The 19,336-nt window shown below is 39.9% G+C and overlaps 1 protein-coding gene across 1 annotated transcript in view; it reads right to left on the bottom strand.

Moving 5' to 3' along the window:
• The window catches only part of LOC148024371 (heterogeneous nuclear ribonucleoprotein Q-like), a 31,181-nt gene that overhangs the window by 317 nt on the left and 11,528 nt on the right, over nucleotides 1-19,336 (bottom strand). The window contains exons 4-7 of the mRNA XM_087694001.1: nucleotides 1,806-1,982; nucleotides 548-755; nucleotides 263-450; nucleotides 84-169 (exon numbers count right to left, since the gene is read on the bottom strand). Coding sequence (XP_087550127.1) covers nucleotides 84-169; nucleotides 263-450; nucleotides 548-755; nucleotides 1,806-1,982 — 659 coding nt within the window. The remainder of the gene's footprint in view (nucleotides 1-83; nucleotides 170-262; nucleotides 451-547; nucleotides 756-1,805; nucleotides 1,983-19,336) is intronic.

The following is a 19,336-nucleotide window of genomic DNA, read 5'->3' as shown; positions in this document are numbered from 1 at the left end:
AGGAGCATAAAAATACTCTTCAAATCCTATACCACTTAAGCCACAGAGAGCAGATATAACCATAAACTCAAGAAAAAACTTACAACACATAACCCATCCGCCCATCTGGCAGCATCATTGGAACCATTGCCATGCCAGGGGGGGCAGGCCCTCTGCCATAGATGACAGGCTGCAGCAGTGGATGATTTCCTTGATCAGAATATTCCCAAGAACTACAAGCTAAGCTAACTTACAGATAGATACCATGCAATTAAACATGTACCTGGCCATAACCTCTGTTTGCACCGTAACCCAAGCCCAGACCTCCATATAAGTCGCCCTCTGGATATCCAAATCCAGCCCTTGGTTGGTAGAACGGAGGCAGAATCCCTGCCCTGAAAGATGTATTAGCCAGACCAACTGGCCTTTTTTCAGCAGGCGGCTTCGCCAAACTTGCTTCCAATTGTCGACCTGTTAGACAATAATTTCCAAATCAATAAGCTAAACATTCAAACTCTGGAGTAAGCACACATCAAGTAAACCCCAGCCTCAACACGTTTCTTGGTACCTTGAAGCTCATACTTTTCTGTTTTCTCAATAGCTTTTAGAGCACTACTCCTATCAGCAAAGTGAACAAATCCAAAGTCACGTTTAGACTGCCCTGGTTTTGCCAGAGGCAGCACGACCTTTTCAATTTCCCCATGATGTTCAAAAAGCTTGTAGAGCTCTTCCTCTGTTGCATTGTCTGGCAGATTCCGAACGTACACCACCTTCACCTAAATGTTATGGCATACCATTGCCAAGTTGGAACCCTTTAGAAAAGGCCGCAAATTTACTTTTTAAGAATTGATATTATTTCTGAAATTCTACTCATCGCATAAAACTTAAGTCCATTTAACAAAAAAATTGCTCTTGTTTTCTTTCCAGTACAAAGTGTTTGTGTTTTTATTATTTACATGTAATCAATGAAAATGGCAACTCATTCACAACTTGATGGTTCAGTGCCTTCAAGGGGATGTCAAAATTTTCAGAACCCCTCTGAATGAGCATTGCTTATATTGTGACTATCTTGAGCTATCTAGATTGGAGGTGCAGTTTGATAGTACCACAACAGATAAAACTACCTGTACAGGAGTTTTCTTGTGAATGAGCCTATTTTTTTGTAGCTAAGCAAAGCTTCTATAGATGTCTCATGTCTAATTTAGCAATGGTATGCTGCTACTTTGCAAAGATCGTTTGAATTGGGAATTTAGGCACAACAACAGCAAATGAAGAATAATTGATTTGCAAATCATGTGATGAGTTATAGATTATCAAAATTTGTAAAACTTGTATCCTTTGACCAATGATATCTTGTACTTCAGATACCTAAGAGTGGCAAATAAGACACTCAAACAGTACGCATACAAAAAAGTATTGATCAACAGTGTACAGTAGTGAAATTTGAAAATAAGCAGGCATGATCAAGCAGACTCGACCTATACACGCATCTGTGTGTGTGCATGCGCACACGCGCCGATATGTATGTATAGACAATTTCGGTCCTATCTGACTGTGCCTAGAACCTGGATAGCTCAAAAAAGTCACTGTACAGAGGGACTTCTGTCCAATCTTGACACATCACAGTTAAAACACCTGGCTGGCACAGAGAGGGCAAATGGTTACATTTTCTCTGATGGAGACCACATCTATTATCTTTCAGACTGCTCCATTACAAGACTGGGATAAGGCCTTATTAAATAAAATTGACCACTTTCAGATTTATTCACAAATGAGTTGCTATAGCATCATCAGAAAGACTGCAAATGCTCATGTGCCTATTGTACCTGAGACAATGCAGTATTATCAGACACACTCCGGGAATCAGCCCAGTTGATAGTTGGAGCATTTGGTCCCAACTTAAACCCTGGCAATGACAAATTTCGCCTAGCATTATCCGCACATGCATGGTTGTAATACTCAACAAAAGCAAATCCACGATTCCTCTCTGGGTTTTGAGGATCCTGTAGCCAAAATAAAATGACCTTCATAAGTGCTCTTAAAAAACTATTCCACTCTGAAAGCAAGTAGCAGTACACAACCAATCTAATACTCACTTAACCAGAAATGCACTTGGAACTTCAGATACAAGCCGCTAAACATTTAGGATTCTACAGATGCCAGCATTTATGAAAATAGGTATATTTAAAATAATTAAACATAAAAATTGTTCTGAATTTTGCAGACGGTGAGAGTTTTAATGGTCAGCTTTGAGCTCATGATTTTGTAGGACTTGCTCATCTTAGCTACGAGGACTGCAAGTCCTAGATCCATGTCCAACAATCTGAGAAGTAAAATGTAATCATTGGGCACTCTGATTTCTGTTGCTAGGTATGTACTTGCATTAATGAAAACTCAAAAATGATGCAACAGACGTAGTACAACATTTTTATCTAGCTCCTACATATTTGAGACAGGTGAAGACTTGATTCTGCTTTACCTCAAACTCAACTACAAATCCTTCTACCTGGGACGTTTCAAATGGCCACATCAGAAGCTGATGTGGAAGCACTGGTGAAGGCTAAAGCAACCTATCATAGAATGAATAATCATGCTTCATGAGTAGCAGTACAAAGATCCTCAGAGATCAGTGTCAATCAACTGACCATCTGAGAAGCTAAATCTAGGCATTGGGTGCATTCATACTGTACATAAGTGAAAACTCAAAAATGATGCAACAAATATAGTGTACTACATTGTCAATCTAGCTCCTACAGACAGGTGAAGACTCCAGTCTGCTTTACCTCAAACTCAACTACAAATCCTTCTATCTTGGACATTTCAAAAGGCCAGATCGGAAGCTCGTAAGCAGGCACTGGTGAAGGCTAAGGCAACTTATCATAGAATGAATAATCCTGCTTCATGACTCATAGTACAAAGATCCTCAGAGATCAGAGCCACAAGGTGATAGAGACTACATGGCAGCAGACTTCCCCTACTGTATCACATAAAGAGAAGATAGCACTTTTGCTCCACCACGGTGCACAGGCACTGGCTAAATCCTCTGCTGAGACAAATCTGTGTAGAAGTAACATGGAAAATGGCTGACTATGTCAAGTAGTACAATCTAGAGCCAACATACTAGAGATGAACAATCATGCTAACTAGTCTACAGCTACACCCACCCAGCAGGTATGAGGAGCTCTAGTATGTCATACATGGAGCATACAACAAGGAGCATTGAGCAACATTCATCTAGGAGGCTGAGTCTAAGGAGCACTTTATTAATAGATGTATTATATATTATGATATCAGACGGAGATTTCATTGCTTTTTTCAGGAGGGCCTTGTATAACCAGCCTTCCTTCTCCAAGAGGGTCATAATGACTTGATTAATCAACAATTACAGCAAGCAAATACTCACATAAACTAAAATGCACAATTTACCACTTAATCTTGGATAATGGACAGCCTATTGGCCCCAAAACTAACACCTATCATGGTATTTCTTTATCATTAGTTGCAAATGGATGGAGTACAACTAAAATTCTCTAATCCCCTCCACTAACTGAAGTGCATTTTGCTTTCATAGATGACCAGCAAGCCTTCAAACCAATTTACCCCTTGGTTTGGATTAACCTTCGATTGTGCTCTTTGAGCGACAAATTCAACCCCAAATGTTAATAGCTAAATGGCCACTTGAATCTTCTCAATTTGCCCCAATTTCAATGACAAAATTCAAGTCTCTTGGCCTTCAATTTTTGAGCATGCTTCTTGAGGTGGCTATCAAACCCTAATTTCTATTGTAAATTAGGGTTTATTGCAAACATTAGTCAAAATCTTCACCTCCAATACCTGATTTTACTGAAAATTGCTGACAAAGGATGAGAACCAGCTGGAGGTAAAAGAGAATGCTAAGGAGAGAGAAAATTCAAACTTCCATTGGGAGAAAATCAACACTGCCTTATCTAAACATCCATGGAAGCTATCTCCACTGATGGAACATCCAAATATGATCTTGTGCTTGGCTGAATGTTGAAACAACTCTCAACCTACTATCACCTAATGCTGTAGTCTCTTCTGAGCATGTCACGAACTCTTGAAGGGTCTCTTGTTGGCTAGAAATGGCCTATCAATTGTTGCAGCAACAATGACAGCTCTGTGTGTGTGTGTGAAGATAATTGAATTAAGTAGTAAATATTTACATCAGACCATCAAGTCATCATTCTCTCTATATCTCTTACTTTCTATTACATCAGACTGTCAGGTCATCAAAGAAACTCTCTCTCTCTCTCTCTCTCTCTCTCTCTCTCTCTCTCTCTCTCTCTTTCTCTCTCTCTCTCTCTCTTTAAACTTTGTTACATCAAACCACCAGGTCCTCAAAGAAAGTAGCGAAAGACTATTAGGAGTTTATCACAAAGAGAAAATCACACTACTGGTGTAGAGTGAACAATAGCCAACCAAGGGGCAGCAATGTTAGGAAGAACTAGCTCAGCTGATATCATAGAAGAAATCTGCCATAGCACTAAACCTCGAATACGGGCCACATGACCATGGATGCCGGAGACCGCATCAAAAATAAAGGCATTCCGAGTACGCCAAATATGCCACAAGGCAATCCATCTGAGGAACTGGAACAAGCAGGAATAATCAGAATGCAAAAAAGGCACAAAGGGCAGCTTTCCCATAATCCATGGCCGGGCTGTTATCCGGAGCTGAGTCGCCAAGAGCCACACACGAGAAATAAAACCCCAGATCTGTCACGCAACTGGACAAGAGGCAAAAAGATGAAGCAATGTTTCATCACACGTAGTGCAGAATGCACAACGACCAACAGAGATCTTTCGAGCACGCAGCACCTCTCCAGTTGGAAGACCACCAATCAATAGTCTCCACAAGAAGACTTTTCCTTGATAGGGAACCATCAGGTCATCAGAGAAACTCTCTCTCTCTCTCTCTCTCTCTCTCTCTCTCTCTCTCTCTCTCCAAAACCCATCTTGTTCCAGGCCTCAAAAGACATTAATATATCTTTCTTCTTTCTAAGACGTTTTTTCCACTTTCATAGACAAGTTTTACCACATGGAAATCTTCCAAACCAATTTCCAACATTATCAAGATTTATTAAATTAATTTTCAAAATATATATTCTAAAATTAATTATAAATTTATTTATGACTCAAAAAAATAATCTAACTAGCCAACAATTAAATTGGCTAGGCCAATTTATCACCCAACGGATCTTGAGCACTCATTAGCCCAAAACTCACATTAATTAATTAATTAATGGCAATTCCCTAGTGTCACAACAATGACACTAATGGCTAATTACAACTTTTGCCAATGTCACCAATTGATCAACGAAGTTACTAAGGTCTCACTATCACTTAACTGACTTGCATTTCACATGTACCTCACATGTAAACAACTTAATAATACCAAACCTAAGCATTAAAAATATATGTCCTCGTGGCATACCTCCCCCTTGATGTCCTTGCAATCATCCTCAATTGCATTGTCATGTGACAAAAGCAAACTAATACTGACCTAGAAAAAGTATAGGCAATGGGCACCATAGTCAAAGAACATTGGATGCTTTTGTTCTACTATGCTACTACCCAACTCATGCTGAAATTTCAAGCCCTCATAAGTAAGTTGTAACTAACCAAAAAGAAACTCCAACTACTGTCAAAACCATTGTGGATGCATCCATTAACTTTATCTCAAAAGTGTTCTAATGAAACAACCATAGTAAGGCATAAACTAAGTATAAACAATGCACTATCAATGGCATTACTTCACATGCTACTGTCCATGAAAACCAACTCAATACCATTGAAAACAAATAAACATGCAGTGAAAACCAGCAATTGATAACATAGTAACCAAAGAAGACATTTCCTCTTGGCAAAACATGAAACTCCGAAACAAACAAAACATTTTGTTTTGTTTTGCAAAACGGGGTCACAAAACGAAACTTCTAAGGTAAGACTTTTTAATTTAAAAAAGGCATTTATGGGGATACATTTTGTCCCGAACCATCTTGCAGTTCTATCCAAAGCATGTTTCACTTTGTTTTGCTTCCATCGCATCTCCTTCTCTCTCGGGTTACCCTACACCCATCTAACCCCCATCAATTACCCGTTTTGATAGCACCTTATGACCTTGTCCAACCCTGTTTCGGCTACAGTTGTCTCCTCCTCCATCATTTTCTTCTTACTCTTACTCCATTCTTTTCTCCTCCTAATCCATTGCTTTCTACTCTTTTTCCTCTTTCTACTCTTTCTCCTCCTCTATCTCTCTCTCTTCCAAGTCCACTTCCAAGTTCTCTCTCTTTCTCTCTCATCGTTCTCCACACTCTTCTTGCGGCTTTGTGCTTCTCCATCTCATTATCCTCCACCTTAAGGCCTGAACTTCATGGCACCTCACAAGGATTTTATCCAAGATGTTTGGGATCATACATTGTTCTTCCACCGCCATGAAACATCTAAACCAAAATTGTGCTTTTATCGTTTGATATTTTCATATTTACTTTGAACTTTCCATTGCCTTAAATGTATTATACACGCGTTATCATATATTGAGATTCACAAATCATGTAGTATGAACATTGCAGTCTATGATTTGTGAATCATTAATATAATTAATATTTTTCAAGACCTCGAAACCTTGAGGTGGCCAATGAAACGAAACGTGAAACGAAGCCTCAAAATATGAAACACATGAAACGTTTCTAGTGACTACGATTGATAATCAATCTCTAATGATCATACATAGATCCAAATGTACAATTTCAAAGCTACTGTGAACTGTGAAAACCATACCATACCAACTACAGTGACTAGCACATTGAATAGTGATCTCCTAGCAAACATATTGTCAACAAAAAGTACCCTGGATGCATGTTGAATACAATAAAGATCTCCTATATCCTAGAGCTGCCCATCACTAGAGGTGAATAATTCTGAAATTCCACCAAGTATCTCCTAGAAACTTTACCTCTAATCTTCCTTCTTTTCAACTTGCTGCCTATTGGGACAATCCATTCCTATGTGTCTCTCCTGTTCACATACAAAACATTTATTTGCAAATCATTAACTCCTTGCATTGTGCAAGTTGGCCAATTAGATTATTTTTCTAAGCTATAAATAATTATTAAATTAATTTTCAAAATTAATATTTGAAAAGTATTTTAATGAAGCTAGATGATGTTGGAAATTGTTTCGGAAGGCTGCCAGTTGGCAAAACTTTCCTGTGCAAGTGGGAAAACGTTTTTGAGATGGAGAGAGAGAGGGGGGGGGGGAAGGAGGGGGGAAAACTGGTTGCCATTGTTGCTACAACAGTTGACATGCCATCCGCAGCTAGCAAGAGATCTTCCAAGACCTGATGACATGCCTAGAAGAGACTATAGCAATAGTAGCTGACAACAGTTTGAGGATGTTTCAGCTAAGCAACATTATATTTGGGATGTTCCATCGGTGGAGACAGCTTTCATGGCTGTCTAAACAGGATAGCAATTGATTTCTTCTATTTTTTTGTGATGGAAGTTTGAATTCTTATTCTCTTTCATCCTCTTGCCGATTCTCATTCTCCCTCAACAATTTTCAGTAAAGTTAGCCATTGTTTTAGTCATTGAAATTGGAGGAATTTCAAGGGATTCAAGTGGCCATGCAGCCAGCAAACATTCGGGGCTGAATTTGTCACCCAAGGAGCACAACTTTAAGCCAATCCTTGAGCAAACCAAGGGGAAATTTGGTTTGAAAGCTAGCTGATCATTTATGAAAGCTAGAGGCACTTGGATTAGTAGAGGAGATTAGAGAATCTCAATTGTACTTCATTCATTTGCAATTAAAGATAAAGAAATACTACGAAGGGCACTAGTTTTGGGGCCAACAAGCTATCCATTGTCCAGGATTAAGTGGTAAGATTTGTATTTTCAATTTATGTGAATCCTATGCTTGTTGTAATTGTTGATTAATGAGATAATTACTACCCTCTTCGAGAAGCAAGCATGTCATCATATGATGGTTTGGTTTCAAGTCACGATGATGCTTCATGATCGGAAGGTACCCAAAGCAATGGAGGAAATGCAATGCCTAGTCTTGGAATGGGCACACAACGTGCACAGCAAGGAGAAAGTGTGGGTTCACGACATGATGTGGGTCTCTCTAGGCCATTAAATGTTGACGATCGGCAATAAAATGGAGAATTTGATGACCAGCTTAAAGATCATTTGAGGAGAGCAATTGATATACTTGCATGATTGGCAAAAGATCCTCAATTTACTCAGTTTTTGTATCCTTGCAAGGAGGATGGCAAGGGTAAAAATAGAAAGTCATCCTTTAGAGCTTTGGGAGAGTAGGATGTACCGAAGGAAATGCCAAAACCGTCTCAAGTTGCTCTTTATGTTGTCAACAATGAGCAAGAGTAATTAGTGCCAGTGGGGCAAAACACACAAATGCAAGGCCATTTTGATAGTGCCAATGCAATAGATTTTGGACAGCAAGGGACGCATGCAAGTATGGGCTTTGTGGATGGTACTATATTTTATGCTATGGTGGGTTACGAACCGCATATGGGGATGCATGGTACAACTGCTTATGGTATGCAACAACCAATTCATGGAATGCAAGGCCCAAAGTATTCCGTATAGCAAGTGGAATGCAAAACCCTATGTATGATAGTATTAGCATGATGCCTGGGGCACAAAATGGCACGTAGGGTATTGCATCTGCATCCTCTAGTGTATATGGGGCCTCAAGGAATGAATGCCGGTCATGCAAATGCTTCTTATGGTGTTGGTTATGATGCAAAGACAATAAGTGCATCCTTTTTGTAGTAGCAAGTTAATGATAATTTGAATCCCAAGGGGTCAGCAAAGGACTATGATGAGGGTTGAAAAGAGGTGAAGTTTAGGCCTTGAGTGGTGCATAAGATAGTCTGAAAGCTTTGACCTTCATTCAACAATTTGATGTAGACAATTCGAGAGGTAACCTCATGAAACCCTCTAAGATTCAAAAGGCAATCATTTTCTTGAAGAGAAATGCATTGAGGTGGTGGTTTACTCTTCTAATGCAGGATAGAGCACTATCAACATGGGTACAATTTAAGCAAATGTCTGCTTCTAATTGGTTGAAAAGCACCTTTGAAGTGGATATTATGATTGCTTGGAATAAGTTGGATACATCACAATGCAAAAATTTAGAGCAATACAATAAGAAGTTTTAGGATGGATTGTCGCCCATTACTTATGAAGCTGTCTCTCTTCATTAACAAGTGGAGAATTATTGTTGTGGGCTGCCTAAAGGAATTAGGGATTTTTGCACAAAGACCAATGTGACCAGCATGTCACAACTCATAGATATGGCAAGTGCAGCCGATGCTTTGTTATGTGGAAAGGGTTTAGACTTCCAAGATGATGATGAGGAGCCGTCAAAGAAGTTTTTAAAGGCTAAAAAGAGGGGCAGAACTGAAAATAGAGTTGAGAAGAGGCAAAAACAACAAGGAAAGACTTGGAAAACCAATTAAATTTTCTAGGACAATTTATTAGAAGGGGTCAGGAGCACTCATTAGCCAAGAATTGGCATTAATCAATTGATGTCGATTCCCTAGTGTCACCACAAAAACTAATGGCCAATTAAATGTTCTAGGTCAAGTTTTGACACTAGTTAGCACCTAGTATCTATCAAGCATAACTAATGGCCAATTAAATGTTCTAGGCCAAGTTTTGACACTGGTTAGCACCTGGTATCTATCAAGCATAACTTATTATAACTTTTGTCGATGTCGCCCCGCTGATCATCAATTTTACTAGGGTCTCAATGTCACTTAATTGACTTGCATTTTACATGTGTATCTCATATGTGCACAACTTAATAATGCCAACGCTAAGCATTAAAAATATGCGTCATCATGACACTTTGGGCCTCTCGAGTCTCTACAAGTTGATGGAGTACAAAGACTAGAACTATTCTTAATTGAGATCCAACCATATAAAGAGAAGCTTCTAAGGAGCAAGATAAAGATAAAGGCAAAGTTAGCGAGCCAAGAGGTTCTTACAAAGTTTTTCGTACTAGCTTTAGAGCTAGCACTCTACATGCTAATATTACAAATGCTACCATTGGGTGTAAAGGCCCTTCGCTACTCCCGTGTATATATTTATTTACACATTTACACATGTGTGCGTACCACACCGGTACACACCCCCATCTCTCAACTCTCCACTCTCTACACTCCACTATTGACTACACCTTGATTGACGTGCACACTACGTGAGTGCTTCCTGTCACACCCTTCAAACAGATATCAAAGATCCGGCAAGAGTGTCCGCATTCTTGGAGGACTGGACAGATCTCTGTGTGTAAGTGTGGGCTGACAGGTAATCAAGCTCAGTCAATGGTTAGTTTGACCAAATGGCACAATTGACGCAACTAGCGTGAATCACAAGACGTGTCTTTTGACTAGGTAACAACATTGAACGCCAGGCGCAGTCGTGACATGCATGTGAGATAGGTAACAGTTGTCAAGAGCAACCAACAAGCACGAACAGCAAGTGACACATCACAGATCAACGGCTAGGCCGTTTGACATTTCTTTTTAATCTTTTTTACATTTTTTAATTTCTTCCAACAATCAAGCCCCCTTTCCTTAAGGGCAGTTCACACACGCAAGCACAAGGCTCAAATCTATGCAAATTTATGCCTAAAAATTTGGGGCTTTTCCCAGATTTGATACTAATCATGCAAAACAGTGACATCTTACCTAAAAATTGTAGACATTGTGCGCAAGGGCTTCAAAATTTTGGGGCTTTTCTCACACAAGTGAAATTTTGCACAGTTGAGCCAATTTCATTGTCATTTATGCACATTTGAATCTCGAAATTTGGGGGTTTTGCAGAATTTGTGAAATTTCTGCAACATTTGCCCAGATTTGATACTCAAGATGATGAATTAATGCAAGTGGGGTAGATTTATTGCAAAATTTTTGGAGCCTTTTCACATTGGTGATGCATTTTGAGCCGGTTTCTGCTTTGACTGTGAAATTATAGTAGATCCACTGCTGAATGGGAGAAATTTGGACTTGGGATGTATCAAATGTTGTAAAAAGGCAGCTTCCCTTGGTACATGTATTGTTGAATGCTCATTATGAAGTGAAACAATGGTACATACAGCACTGGGTTATTGCATTTGGGCATTATGGTGATGTATTATTGAAGTGGGCGCTGTCATTTATGCATATGTATCAGATTTGATTCATATACATGCTGTAATCGGCTCTTGAGACTGCAATTGCAGAAAAATATATGCTTCTTGGACACTTGGAAGTACAAGTATGTGTACTTGCTGTTAGATTTAGCAACCTTGCCATTGGCTGAAAGTATTCAACATTTAATTGCAGTCTTTTAGTGTTGACGATGGCTGGTAGTGCATCTACATCTGACACAACGAATCTTTTTGAGATCTGTAAACTTGATAGCAATGGCTTTGATCTTTGGAAAGATCGTATGCAAGGTATACATTTTCTAAAGGATTGTGATGATGCTTTGGCAGAGCATAAGCCTATTGCTTTGCCAGATGAGGATGTTAGCATTTGAGTCATCCCCTAGACAGGCTGAGTTAGGGTTTGGTACAGCAGATAGATTACAAAGGACACGTCAGCAGTCGGACAGCAGACATAATACAGTGCCACATCAGCAGCCAGCCACGTCAGCAGACTGCACAGGTGCCACATGGCAGACTGCAGTGCAGTTGGACAGTTTTTAGGCATTATTTTATTGCAGTCGCTACAGCCGACCTGTTATTTTATGGCTTTTTATTTCTGCTTTATATAGCAGTCATCCAGCACATTGTTGATATATTATTCAGTGATTTCAGATTCTGATCTTGAGATCTGTTGGCTGAGACAGACTGAGCTCGGGCTGACAGAGATCGAGGTCATCAAGTCCGAGATATACGCAGAATATTTCCTCTGTCCCCTTGTGTATTTCTGCACTCTTATACAGCATACTACACTGCAGATTTTCTGCGTTTACATTATCTCCTTTTCTCTCTCTCTCTCTCCTCTCTGTGTTCACTCTCTCTCAATCTTTGTCCTACGCTTCCGCATCGCTACACTCTAACAAAGGATTGGGCTAAAATGCATAAGAAAGCCATTACTTACATTAAACTGGCTATCACACGTGTTGAGAAACCCTTCACCCGCAGTTTGCATTTTGCATTTCTGGGTTTTGTGTTTAGGTTTTTGGGGCGCCACCCTAGACTGATTGTGCCTATTTATAGGCCACTCTCTCATTCATTCTCTCCTCTCCTACCACCATCTCCACACTCTCCTAGCGACATCCTTCATCTCTAGTTGGCTGCATTTATGGTAGCGGTGTACTCCTCTTTAGTCGGCATCCATCCTCCATTGTTGGCAACATCTTTTGTGCTCCTACACCTTGCGTTTGGAGTCCACACTCTCCTGGCGTCAACATCCACCCTATCTGGCGTCATCCTCCACCCTTCTCATGGCTCCACCTTCTTGCATTTTGGCTACTAGGGAGGTTCCTCACCATCTGGTGTCTCTCTCTAGCAAGCGTCACCTTCATCAAAGGCAATTGCACCTTGCGTTTGGTTCTTGGTTGCTTCCCACCCTTCTAACGTCACTCCACAACTGGCGTTTCACTCCCAAAGGCTGTCTTCATCTGTGTTTTCAGCATCACACTCATCCTCACCACCTGGCGTCACTCCCAACAACCGGTGTCACCTCATCAGTCTTGTATTTGCAGACAGAGGCTTCATCAGTTGTCTCCCCACTCATAGGTACCACTCTTCATCCCTGTGTTTGCAGATTCAAAGGCTTCTCACCCTTCGACAACAGTCTCCCTGCTCCAGGCAACACCTCATCCTAGGTTTACTGACTCAAAGGCTTCTTCGGCAATCTTCCTACACTCCAAGGCTTCCTTTGTGCTACCGCACCCTTGTATCAGATTCACTTCATCACCATGATTCATCTTTCATCATCTTTTGTGTTTCTTTTCTCTCTCAATGTTTTCCGTACACACTGTGTTTTCCCTCACAAACCCTATTGTCTCTCTGATCACTTAGTCATATTGACAAGATGATATCTTAGTTGATATCAAGGGACTTACCACTACTTATGCAGTTTGGGAGAAACTCAAGGCTACGTATGAAAATACAACTCTTGTCAATCAGGTACATCTCATGTGAAAGTTAGTCAACTTGAAGCTTAATGAGTCTAAGCCCACCTTAGAGTATTTAAATGCTTTCACTAGTATTTTGAGTCAATTACAGGATGCAAGCTTGCTTGCTCATGACTTTGTCAATTTCATGGGAAGCATTGGTTGTGTCATTGAGCAACAATCCCAACTTGACATTTGATGGTGTGCGTGGTTCTATTCTCAAGGAGATTAAACGTAAGGCAAGTGGGAAAAACTATGGATCAACCTATAATGTAAGAGCAAGAATTGAAAGAGAACAAATGCTACAAATTAAAACAAAAATCGCAACAAAAGCAAGAAAAAACAGCAAGATGTCACTTGCTATCAGTGTGGATGCAAAGGGCATAAAAAGCCCAATTGCAAGTACTATGAAAAGAAGCAAGAACACAAGAAGTAGACTAATGCAAAAGGCAAAAAGAATGAGAAAGACGGCATCTCTATCCCTAAAGAAGCAAAAAAGGCAAATGTGGTATCTAATGATGTTATTGAGGAGATAGAAGAAGATAAAGATATTGATTTGCCCATTGCATCTTCAGATCCACATGCTATGACAATGGAAGATATGTATATCACTAAAAGGGATGTGATAAATGCCTAATTGTCTACTCATGATGGTTTGTCACAATCATGGATAGTTGACAGTGGTGCTTAATTTCATGTAACTCCATCTTTGGAGTGTTTTTCTTCTTATGCAGTAGGTAACCTTGGAAAAGTTCACCTAGGGAATAACCATGCATGTGATATTGAAGGAATGGACACCATACACCTGGCTCTTGAAATTGGTCAAGAATTGAGTCTTCATGATGTTGGGTGTATACCTGGCACTAAGTAAAGCTTGCTTTCTATCGAATAGCTAGACAACAAGGGTTACTTCACTACCTTTTGCGGTGGAATGTGAAAGATATAGAAAGGATCTATGCTAGTCACTAGATGCGGTAAAAAGGAAACTCTATATTATCTTCACTGCAAGGCACTTCCTGAAAAGTTTGTTGCAGTTACACAAGTGCAGTCACACATGGAGTTATAGCACAAGCGTCTTGGACACATGAGCCAAAAGGGTTTACATGCACTTTCTTCACTTGGAAGAGTTAATGTGAAAAACTCAAAGCTTGACTTTTGTGATGACTGTGTTTTGGAAAAACATTCATACTCTCATGGAACCTCTAGTAAGGCATGTATCTTGGATTTAGTCCATTCCAATGTGTGGAGGAGAGTATGTATCTAAAGGATTCACTAAATTTTGTGATGTCGATGGGATTAAACAAGAGATTACAACTCCTTATAATCCGTCATCTAATGGTGTGGCTGAGTGAATGAATCACACTTTATGTGAGAAGATTAAATGCATATTGTCCACAGCTAATCTCCCACAATTGTTTGGGGAAGAGGCACTTAAAACCGCGGTGCATATTTGCAACCGATCTCCACATCAAGTACTTGAAAGTAGCATCCCTAAAGAGGTTTGGTTTGGCAAACCTGCTTCATATGACCACTTAAGGATCTTTGGTTGTGAATGCTATGTACATGTACCTATTGATAGCAAAACCAAACTTGACATGAAATCCCACAAAGGCACCTTCATGGGCTATAGAGTTTGGGTTCCAAGCATGAAAAAGGTGCTACATAGCCGAGATGTGGTATTTAATGAGTCAAAGTTTCTTAAAATGCCACATCTAGTGATTTGAACAAAAAGAAAGTGAAATTTCAACATAATCAGCTACTTGAACAATCATCAACCATTGAAAAATCAGCTCCATTTGATGTTGGTTATGATAATCAGCCTACCATCATTGAGCCACATGGCATTGGGCAGCAAAGAGACTGAAAATCAACTTGGGCAACAAAATCAGCATGCTGAAAATGAACTATAGCAAACTGAACATGTATTACAACAACCTAAAAATGCAATTCAACAGCCAAATAATGAGGTCATTGACATCCCTTTGGATGTGGATCCATTACTTGATAACACAAATCATTGGGTGAGAAGGTCTACACGTGTCAGGAGACCTATACAAAGGTTTGATCCCTCTTTGGACTGCATTTTACTCACAAATGCAGATGCACCTCTCACATATAAAGAGGCATTATCATGTGAGTCATTGTACCAAAAATGAGTCTATAAAATCAAGTGTGTGGATAGCAATCCCAAATACAAAGCTAGGCTTGTGGCTAAGGGCTATACACAGAAAGAGGGGATTGACTTTCAAGAAGTCTTTTCACCTGTTGTTAAAATGACCACTCTAAGGGTATTGTTTGCTATCGTAGCATCTATGGATCTTGAACTTCATCAAATAGATGTTAGAACTTCATTTCTGCATAGTGATTTAGAAAAAAAGTTGTATATGAAATAGCTAGAAGGCTTTGTTATGCCAAGAAAGAAGCACTCGGTGCGTAGGCTTAAGAGAAGCTTGTATGGTTTAAAACAGGCTCTTAGACAATGGCATAAAAAGTTTGATACCTTCATGCTCTCACATGGGTTTAAAAGAAGCAATGCATATCACTGCTTATATATAAAGAAGGCTGATGATGGAAGCCTTATAATACTTGTGCTTTATGTGGATGATATGCTTATTGCCAGTAAGCATAAAAGCGAGGTTAATGCACTGGAAAAATAGCTCAATTCAACCCTTTCCATGAAGAACTTAGATGCAACTAAACATATTTTGGGCATGCATGTGACAAGAGATGGAGAGCAACAGCTCTTATTTCTCTCACAAAAAAATACATCAACGAAGTACTTAATCCTTTCTCTATGGTAGATGCTAAGCCACTTGGTGTTCCTTTACCACCATACCTTAAGCTTAGCAAAGCAAATTGCCCAAAAGATGATAAGGCAACCGACTCTGTGAAGGGTGTTCCTTATGCTTCAGCTTGTGGATCACTCATGTATGCTTTGGTTGCCACTAGACCTGGCATTGCTCATGCAATGGGAGTTATGAGCAGGTTTATGTCAAATCCTAGCAAAGCACATTGGAAAGCAGTCAAATGCATCTTTTGGTACCTTAAGGCCACACAAAGAAAATGTATTTGCTATGGAAAGAGTACGTTAGATCTGCAGGGATATTGTGATGCAGACGTAGCAGGTGACTTTGATACTAGCAAGTCTACTAGCGGGTATATATTTACCTTGTCTAGTGGCGCGATTTCTTGGTGCTCTAAATTGCAAAAGATAGTAGCACTTTCTATCACTAAGATTGAATATATTTCCACCATTGAAGCTTCGAAAGAAGTTGTTTGACTTTGTCATTTGATCAAGGATTTTGGGCTGCCCAACAAAACACTTGTACTTGGATGTGATAGCCAGAGTGTTGTACGCTTGGCTCAGAATGCCATGTTTCATACACATACGAAACATATTGATGTGCGGTATCACTTTATCAAATAAGTCCTGGATGATGGTCTAGTCACACTGACTAAGATCAAAACACAAGATAACCCTACAAATATTCTCACTAAAAGTCTTGCAAAGGCTCAACATGAGCATTGCATTCGACTAGTTGGAGTTGGTTAAAGGTTCGCTTAGGACCTTTAAGTGGGAGGTTGTTGGATGTAAAGGCCCTTACGCTACTCCCGTGTATATACTTATTTAGACATGTGAGCACACCCTTGCGGGTATAAGTGTATCATACCCTAAGTATAATTACATTCTTTTATTCTTTGTGTGTACCACACTGATACACACCCACCTCTCAACTCTCCACTCTCTCTCTCTGCACTACACTACTGATTACACCTCGATTGACACACACACTACCTAAGTGCTTCCTCTCGCGCCTTTTAGCTACCACTACAATAGTACCACCACACCATCCAATGTCACAACAAATTAGGTAGCCACACTCTATAGAGCATGACACCTATCACTCGAATGAGAAATGAACTTAATGATTTAATTAAACTTCATGAAGATTTTTAATTAAAATGAATTTAAAATTTTGGTATCCCTAGCTCTTGGCATGGTGCTAGTATACATGCACAAGGGAATAATTTTCGGCATGCATTTAGGCAACCAACTATGAAACAACTATCTGCACATCAGGTTACTTTGGGGGTGATTCAATGTTCTAGGCCATGGATGGCAATGCATTGATGATCCTAACATGCAAGGAACTTATGTTGCTAGTTTGCAGTCTCGTTTGCAGCAATTACATGGTAATATTTTTAGTGGTGCATAACCACTAGTGCAACATGGAGTGTATGGATACTAGCATGCAACCAAGGTTGCAATTAGGTTTGTATGGACATGTGGGAAATCTTGCAAAGCAATATGAAATGCAAAGTTTAGGGGTTGGACCTAATAACCTAAACATGGGTGTAGCTGATACAAATGCAAGAGTGATTGAAAGGAAGGTTAAAGGTGAAGTTTTCCCATTGTCTATTCATGAAGCTTAATACCTATGCACCATTGAATGCAAAGTGGATGAAAGAGGGTGACTTAGCAAAGTCAACTTAGTTGTTGCAGCTTTACCTCGAGGCATTAGAGCCAGCCTAGGTTGTAGTTTCATCAATCTCAACAAAGCGCAAATCTGGAGCATTGCTTCTTCTGCTCGAGAGGGAGGTGAAGCTTCCACCCTTTTGGCCAAATATGCTCAAATATCTAGTGGTCGCTTGGTGTTCTTTATGTTCATCCAAGGTACTGTACGCTGACAATATATTTGCTTTGGGACCTATTATGATTGGTGTTCTAGAGACACTATGTATTGTTATGCAATTGTGTAGGCCTGCTTACCATGGCACTAAGTATATCTCAAGCATTGTATGCTAACAGTATATCTGCTTTGGGACCTACTATGATTGGTGTGACAGTGTTCTACACTCTACATATGTTGTTAAATAGTTGCGTATGGATGCTTACAATGGCACTGAGTTTCATACTTTTTACCTATCATTTGTACTAAACTTGTGGACATGTATATGGCAAGAATAGTGCACATGTTGCTTCATGCCACTCTTTGTTACATGTCAATGTATTTGATTGATATACAAAGTGCAAGGTATGAAATGCATGTTTGTTTACCTTGAATGGAATGCTTTTATGCTTAAGATGTGTCACCAATGTGGATCTCTAAGGATGGCCATGACTGTAAGTCTTGTCAAGTAGCATGGATCTCTAGGGATAGCTAAGGGCCTAAGTCTTTTGAAGCAACCATGGCTATGGGCATAATCTTGTCAACCACTATAGGTGCTTAAGACATCTAGTCAAGCATAGTGCTTAGCGTGGCATGTGGTTTCATGCATGGTTTTCTCTTTGGTTTAAGTCACTCTAATGTGACACTTGTCCACCCATACGTTTGGCTTTTGTTACAACATCGGGAGTCACCTCACATACAGCTTGTCGTAGAACAGACTGTATGAGGGTTTCTTGCTCGTGGACCATTGATATGCTTTATGGAATGCACTTGAGGATGTTGCTTCTATTTGCAATGTTGGCAATTGCATATTTGCACAAAGTATGGTTTTGAAATGGCCAAATGATAGAGCAATTGCGTTATAGCATAAACTACTATTGTGCAATAAGTTACAACTTGCCAAAGCCTTGTTCATGGTTTTTACCTAGGATCTGCAAGTTCTTCCTAGTTCGAGACCTTGGATGTTTTAGCCATGACTCAATGACTAGGCCTTCACATTCTTACCAGCATGGAGACATGAGGCTTGTGGCTTCTCTCCCCAAGTCGAGTTTTGGGCATCATCAAAACATCCTATCTATTTTTCTTCATTACAAACCTTTCTGGTGGAATACTCAAATAATAGCATAGATCATCACACTCCCTCCTCCCAGGGCATCTTTTTGGGCCTAAGAATGGTGTCAAGAAATCACACTCATTAAGTGCATTTCTTTTCCTTGATTCTCATTTGATTTCACACCTACAATCCCAGAAAGACTAGGCACTAATAGTTTGGGGTTCTATCCTAGACAATCCATTGCGTATAAATAGGGCACAAACTTCATTCATTAGCACACTCTACACACACTTCCATTCGTGTCTCTCCATTAGATCCACTCTTCCTTCAGCTAGCTGCTGCCATCATCTATTAGCAAGCCTGCAACACTGTCAGGGACTGCTTCCCACCTGCGTTTGCATCATCTGCCACACCTTCATCTGCGTTTCTGTTTGGAACCTTCATCTGCGTTTCTGTTTGGACTGGCAGCGTTGCTCC

This window comes from Lygodium microphyllum, chromosome 15 (assembly GCF_053477565.2).
Source record: "Lygodium microphyllum isolate KBCC chromosome 15, Lygodium_microphyllum_v1.1.10, whole genome shotgun sequence".
In the NCBI taxonomy this organism is placed as follows: Eukaryota; Viridiplantae; Streptophyta; class Polypodiopsida; order Schizaeales; family Lygodiaceae; genus Lygodium; species Lygodium microphyllum.
This window is presented reverse-complemented; position numbering and strand designations above follow the sequence as displayed.